The following is a 7,928-nucleotide window of genomic DNA, read 5'->3' on the forward strand; positions in this document are numbered from 1 at the left end:
AGGCGCCAAACTAGAGACAATTCCAACACGCTCAATATGACGTCTTGAGCGGGATGAGAGCCCACGTTAATTATTAGAGATAAGAGGAATGTCAGACTGTCTACTTTGACGGTGTTGGTTCAATGACGCGATGACTCACAGCTTTCAATGTACCTTTTACACACGCCCATAAAATTGTTGGTAGCAATTAATAATCCTGGACATGACGTGACAAAGAAAAACAATAAGAGGGACAAACCGGAACAACTTGCCGCCAATGGAAACGATCTCAAGCATGGTGGACTTGCGGCTGTCTAAACGTGAGTACCGCAAATATGGTACATTAAAACATGTATTACTATTTTTTTCTAACGACAGGTTGGAGCTTAATAAGTTAGATTAAAATCACTGGATCCTCTTAAAGAAACCCATAGCTGCCCCTCCCTAGAGAAAAAGCCATTTGTATGAGACTTGTGTCCAATGAACACATGAAGCATACAAGATATATAAGAACATATAAGAATTATATAAGAAACTTATAAGAAACTTCTCATAAGTTTCTGATATGTTCTTATATGTCTAATAGAGTTTTTTTATAGTTCTAATATGGTTCTTATATGTTCTTATATATTTCGTATGAATCAGATGTGTTTATTGGACACAGAAATGTCTCATATAAATGCAATTTTTTAATCGGGCTCCGCCACCCCATTATAGGTGAGCTGATCCAAGTTCCCGGTAATGGGTTGCGTTGTAAAGGCAAGTCTTGTATAGAGCCTTCTCCAGGAGAACGCCAAAAGAACCAAGAAGCGCGGGATCTGTTCAAATATTTCAAATATTCTTGTAAACCAAAATGTCTCCTTCAAGACGTTCAATCGTGGAGCCAAAAGCCCTCGTTAAATCTCCAACTTCGCTGTCCGTGTAACGTTTATGCTTTCTAGTACCGGTGACAAAGCAAGCTCGACAGACTTGCAACGACGGAGCGACCGGAGGTCGCTTGGGAAGCCCAAACCGCGGTTTATATTTGCAAACAGTAAAAAAACCGAGATTTCGCTATCCACACACAGGCGAAACAAGCGGACAAGTTCTCTCCGCCACCACGCGGCGTTGGTGCTTGGCGGAATTAAAAAAATAATTTTAATCTCTTAAAATAGGCAGAACCGACCTCATGAAGCTTTAGACGCTCTCCTAAAATAAACAGAACAATACCATTATAAGAGATCCGGATAAATAAGCAGATAGACCGACCTCAACACGCTTTCGGTACACTGTACTTTCGGTGCACGCGTGACGCCGCCATGAATTTGGTTCACAGAACGCTGCAGTGCAAGCGACGGTTCGTGCTGTCTCGTGCTCTGCACGCGCGCAACTCCAGCGAGGTTGTCTCACGCGCAAAAACACTAAAGTTCCCTCGATGCATTGCTGTAGCGGTGACGTAGACAAACTGGCTGGTGACATCGGTCTTAAATTGGCGAGGCACGACGTCTGTAAAATGAAGCTCCATAGCGATCTTGGCGCAACCGTTCAGAACGACACTTTCGAAGCTTGGAAAATCTGAAAGGACCAAAATGGCGATTGCAACAGAAACCGATCAGCCAATCACATTGCGAGGTTTTGGTCGTCTGCATCTCAGTATTTCTTTGTGTCTTGCTAGCAGGCAGGGAAGGTAATGGCGTTTGCTTTTCCACGATCCAGTTACTTCAGGTCGGGTCAAGCTTAATCAATATTAATATTTATACAAGTTGAATCATAGTGTATAATAAAATTAATGCGTTTTGACAAACAGAGCGTCTTTCCTGATCGCTTCGAAGTCTCCCTTTTATGGTAGCTGTACCAACCTGCCCTGTGTAGAGCCACTGACCCGAGGTGGTTCGGTCGGGCGTTCCTCGTCAGCGCACTGGCACTCCGCATCAGGCGTCCCGAGATACCAGAGACTTGCGAGTAGAACCAGGCTCCCGATGACGAAGAGGGCGGGTAATGGGCGTCGACAGAAGGATGTTGCAGCGTGCATGTTTAAGTTATACAGTGGCGCTCGAAACGTCACGTACTTTTCGAATTTGACGCGGTTTCTATTTGACACCTTTAACCTTACTTAGCACGCTGCATCGCACGGCATTCAGACGCCTTTTGTCTGATCCAATTCTTGTCCAACGTTGAGTCTAAAAAATAAAAAAAAAAAATATAGAGAAATGTCCGACGGTTGGGGGTCGTTGAAGTGAACGTAAGCATTTTCTAAATATGACGCAATCGAGACGCTGATATAGCTTGCAGGTTCGGGCATTATCGCCATCAGGCGATAACGCCCGATTTAAAATGGGTAAAAAATGAAGAACATCGTGCCGCGCCTACGCCTTCAGCAAACCGGATTTAACCTGCTGTCTGCAAAGTTTGGCCCGCATCCGCCGGTCTTATTATGGACATCTGCGAAGAAATCCTCGGGTTATCCCGAATAATAATCTGGTATCTAGAGATGATTTTCGGGTATCTGCTGATACCATTGTGTTATTTTGGTTAGTGCTGTAGGTTATAATCATCTCGTACACGGGTCTGGGCTAATAACTGTAGTAGAGCGGTCAGTTGGGCGAGTAAGTACTGATTAAGCATGGCTAAGGTTTCGCACACAAATACAGGGACAGATGAGTTTTTCTTTCCTGCCCCTGTCTTTTAGAGCGAAGCTCTTAGGCTCTCGTTCCCGTGTTTTGCGGCGTCGGCGTCGCCGTCGGTGTCGGCGTAACCGGAGGTTGACGGGAGGGTACGCAGGAGGGAGTGGGTAGGGTGCGGAGGAGGGCGAGGGGAGGGTACGGAGGAGGAAGGGAGGGTATGGAGAAGGAGGGGAGGGTGCGCAGGAGGAGGAGGACAGGGAAGAGGTGGAGGGTGCAGAAAGAGGATATATATATTTCTTTCTCAAATTCTTTAGCACAGTATATCGCAAAATCAAAATACTTCAAGAGCTGGGCTCTAATTTCGCATTACTGAAATTTGTAACCGCCTAATTTTTTTTTATCTGGGACTTTAACCGGGTCTAAGATAATTCGTCGAAAGCCCATTTGTTGACGGATGGCAGAGGGACAATTCGTCGCATAGGGCAATTCACACGAGACCGATCAGTAGGAATGATTTGTCGACGTTGCCCGTTCGCATACACAAATATTAGTCGAAGGACCACATTTATACGATGCAATAGTATAACCTCTTCTTTTATTTAGGCAGAAAATCGAGCGCGATGTTGAGATCAAAGTTTTATATATGTGAAAGAAGTGTTGAAAATGAGATATGTGAACGATTAACCAACGAATATTACTCTTTTAAGATTGCCTCTTTGAGACATCTTGACTCGAAGCATCTACCAGGCAATAATTTCAACAAAGTTTTTCTCTGATACTCAGTCCACTATCATAGAAAGCCCATAAGAGCCAAAAACGTCTACGCGTATACATCTGACTGATCAGAATTAAAAGATCAGCCCCTCTCTGAGCCTTTCCTGGTTCCATGGTGCCGCCGACTCTAATGCTTCACGCAGAATCCGGCTGTTTTGCCCAAAGAAAAACTCTGCTTTTCACGATGCACTACTACCGGATGCATTTAAGCACTGAATTTGTCATCTGTCGTGTTTAAAACTAATTTTGTTCTTTGGTCAGGAAGGTCAGCAAGGTACTATGGTTGTCAGAAAGTAACTGTTTTTTGGTAACTCCCCCCCCCCCCCCCCCCCCCCCTTGAAATAGCTCTAACAATACCTTTTTAAAATAATGTTCGACCTCGTTTGACCAAGTGTAACCTTTTCCCAGTTCTCAGGTCTGCGATTTTGCCTGGGACGAACAGCTCGATTCGATGAACCGTCCACCTACTAGTTTTTTTGTTAACGAATGAGCTTTTGACAAGATGGCCCAGTTCGCTCGTACACGCGAATAATCCTGTGCTATCTACCCTAGTAAACCATTCGATGTCGAGAATAATCCTACAATATTTAGATATACTTTTGCGTTAACATAATCCCCGTATATTGCTCTGGTAACTCCGCGAATAATTATCGGATAATTTTTAATTATATGAGCATAAACCTCTCATAATTGAGTACGATAAACCTCAGATCCGAATGTAAGTGGGAGATTCAATACTCACCGAATCCACTGGTGGTGTGAACTCCGCCCGGATTTAAGTGGGATAGTTGGTTTTACAGAACCAACATTATGCTTAGAACACCCCCAGCGTGGGTGGGGATACCTGTACTGCACTCTGTTAACCAGACGTGATTGCCTACACGGCGGAGCAAACAGCTGGGAAACAGTGAACATGTGTGAGGCTCATCTGTATTGCAGAATAATATTTTTGCAGTGTGATCTAAAAAACAGCTGATCTCTTTTGTTGGTTGCCAAGTATTGCACTTGAATTTAGCGGCGTGAGGGGAAAACGCGGGACGTTATAACTATAGGGCTCCGTGTTTTCGGAGTTTATGTTGCGTTAAACTTTTAAAGTTTTTTTTTTTTTTTTTTTTTTTGGAGGGGGAGGAATTGTCTTCTACAGATTCGGTGTTCTTCGCCGTACGATTTTTTTTTTTTTTTTTCGTGTGGTGACAAGAATTTTGGGTTTATTGGCGTTTATTATGAACAAATCAGGACACGGGAAGGGGCTTGCACAACTTCCAGGGAAAGTACGTGTTACCCGGCTACTTCAAAAACATTCCCTTACAAAAACAAAAGAAAAAAAATACAAAAAAAAGAACAAAATATCTGTGTTTGCGAAACCAAAACAAGGCTCGAGGATAGTATACATTGGCGGATATGTAGAGGTATAAAACAAAATATGTCTGTATACAAATTTCTTCCAGTAAAACTTTGATATCTTTTTTTTTTTTTTTTTTTTTTGAATTGGGAACAACCGTGTTTGTTTGTTTTTTCAACTTTTACCGCTATTTTGTTTGTGATTTTTTTAGAAAACTGGCTTGGAGAGTAGTTTTGTGGTCTTCTCTTGTTATTGACAAAAACACACAAACTTAGTCTTCATGAATGTCCGGTCAGAGCACGTATACGTGTTCCGCGCAGTTCTCTGTGTTTTGCTGGAAGGGCAGGGGAGGTGATCCCTAGCGGCCGAGACCGCAGACCCACGCTTCATGCCTTATCTCTAACTCTCACTGTGGTGCCATCTGCATTCGTAAGCTGGCCGCAGCAGCACCACGACGGCAAAGATATAGCTACTTCCCTGGCGATTGAGGCCCAAATTAAACGGAGTCGGTAAGAATACAAGAAAATTATACAAGAGGCCGTGCTCCTGTTCAAAGCTAAACATTACCAGGCGGATTGTAACAAAACCTCAAACCGCCCATATTTTTAGCTTGTTTTTGATACATAGTAAACGGACCAAATTAACCTATTTGGCGATTAAACTTAGCCAGGCGTGTCTTCATACACACTTTCAGAAAAAAATAAGAATGTTAAGGTTTATTGTACCTCATCGGGTTTAAGATTGAATGGATACATGAAATGGTTAAAAGTAATTTTGTCAGTATAAATGAGGTACACAACTTTAATAAAGTAATCATCCAGAGATACATCAATTCGTTTTACCAACTGCAAGCAGCCACATATAGGGGATCATCTTGAATTGCAGATCACAAACGTACATTTAATTTAAGCAGTGAGAATAAATAAGCTTTACTTATTTATTAGTTCCCTTTTATGTTATTTATTTTTACTCAAGAACATACTTCCGGATGCATCACATAAGCGAGGATTAAAAAAAAAATGTAACAGGATATTACAACTAACCGGAACAATATACAAATTCGCCTTGACCGGTTACAACACGGTATGGCACATCCTTGCCGCACGAAAACGGTTCGAATTCTAGATTTTGCTCAAATCCACCTTACCAAAAAACGTTAATTATTTCAAACATGGCACGTACAGATTATTTAATACACCAAAGCATCGTGAGAATTCTAAATCAAACTGTGAATTTAAAAACATGCCATTACATTTCTTTTTGAATGAGAGAGCTCACTCTGTTCCGTTGCCATAGATTCCGGTAGAGCGTACGTTCCACCCAGCAACACATAGCACCAGCGAAGATGAAGGCGTCTGCTCCCGTACTACAACTGCTGCAACTATAGCGGGAGTGAAGTGTTGGGCGGATGTCCGGATGTCCTTCACAAAAATATATAAAAAATGTTTTGCGCAAGGATCATTTTCATTTATTATTGTATACGTAATGACAAAATCCCAATAATTTGTTTTCCTATCTGATTCAAGCTAGTCGGACTGCTCATAAGACTGGTCAAGCAAGAAAATAACGAAAATTTGAACTTTTTCATGACCGGTTTAAGATTTATTGTTAACATATAGTTATTTATTGCAACGGACTAACATTATAGATTTTGCTTCCGTACTTTTTAAATGCAAACAGTTCTAACACACGGCTGTCCATTGCGCCGTGTTTTGTGTATTCTTCTATAAATCTGTAATGGTCAGCGACCAAAGAGCTCACCCGCACATGTCAAGCTTATATGCGCCGCGGGGAGAAATGGACATCGAGTAGGAAGTGTCGGGCGTAGTGTCGGTTGTTGTGTTTGCGTACATGTCGGTGCTGTGTAGCTGTGTGCTGTGTTGCCTGCGTTGTATGAGGGTTACTGTGTAGTCGCGGACGTTCGCAGTGTTAACAGACTCGTCTTTTTTTAAAAAAAAACAGGCTGCTAGAAATCTCGATAGGCGGCGCAAGTTACCGCCCGATTCTAAATAGTTTGCTGAAGTTGTGTATCCATGTAAGTTCAACATTCGTTTTTTTTTTTTTTTTTGTTTTTTTTTTTGTTTAGCGGTTTGTTGAAGCTACTGACGCCGCCGACCGCCGACAACGCCGACAACGCACGTACGTACCTCTGCAAGTAGCTACGTCCGCCGCTTGGAGACTTTAGACTTTACTGTGTATAAAAGACATCGAACGAGAACTAACGCGCCCTGTGTGCTTTTAATTCGGCTGAAAGGCGCGCGGCTCGCTGGGCTCGTATCTCGCCTGTTCTCGGCCGCTGGCCGCCATGTTTCATAAGGAACACGCTCGAAACGGTTTTGCGGAAGGCAGACACGGTGTAGCGTGTTAAGTTTACACAGCACCTCATGTGTAGACGAAAAACACAGATGGCCTAGTGTAAAACGAACACGTTTCGACGTGTCCGCTATGGGACAACGGTTTACACGTCTGGGCGTGTTATTTTTGCTAACAGTGTACGTTCTATGTATCGAAACATCGGTATCCTTGGTGTTTTATTGCGATCAGCTGGTCGCCGATCGTCCTGTTATTACGCATAATGTTAACAAGCCCCGGAAGCGCCAATCTCATTTCGATGTGCTTGTGCACCCCTACAAGCCTCGTTTTGGCTCTTGTGGAAAGCTTTATTGGAATAGCAATAGTCTCATCGGTCATTCGAGTTGTATGTGCCATGGTGATATCTGCTGACAAACAAGTCTGTATTAAATGCGAGAAGGAGAACGAAGGTAAAGATGTTTAACTGTTTTCTTTTTAAAGAACAGGGCAAAACTTCTAAAACAAGAGCAAACTAAGCTGATACTTGAGTGTGCTCAAGAATGAATGGCAAAAGGTGCTTATGCTAAGTGGTAGATGTACGCAGTTGATTTTCTGTTTGCCTCTGCATTGTAAATTGGAAGATATGTATCAGCAGAAGACACGTGTCCTTTTAAAACTGTCTTTTATTCGGGCAAAAATAGGTTTTCATACACGACCGAAGAGTTGGCAACACCATTTAATGCGAGGCCTGAACGGTTACATCGAAAATGTTAGTAGCCGCAGACCGATAAAGTTAGGTTTAGACAAGTATGCGTCACAGTTTCAGCCTCAAACACGCAACATTGTTGATATGTACCTTTCTTGATGAAAACTGCACCAACGTGAGACAGCCCACGTCGTTGAACACTTGCACACATATCTTGACTGTGGTATGGCAA

At 42.7% G+C, this 7,928-nt stretch overlaps 1 protein-coding gene across 1 annotated transcript in view; it reads right to left on the minus strand.

Moving 5' to 3' along the window:
• LOC121835205 (glucoside xylosyltransferase 1-like) overlaps positions 1-1,990 on the minus strand; it is a 75,679-nt gene extending 73,689 nt beyond the window's left edge. The window contains exon 1 of the mRNA XM_042289182.1: positions 1,818-1,990. Coding sequence (XP_042145116.1) covers positions 1,818-1,990 — 173 coding nt within the window. The remainder of the gene's footprint in view (positions 1-1,817) is intronic.
• Between the last annotated feature and the right edge of the window lie 5,938 nt (positions 1,991-7,928).

This window comes from Ixodes scapularis, unplaced genomic scaffold (assembly GCF_016920785.2).
Source record: "Ixodes scapularis isolate PalLabHiFi unplaced genomic scaffold, ASM1692078v2 PGA_scaffold12__126_contigs__length_90152505, whole genome shotgun sequence".
Lineage (NCBI taxonomy): Eukaryota > Metazoa > Arthropoda > Arachnida > Ixodida > Ixodidae > Ixodes > Ixodes scapularis.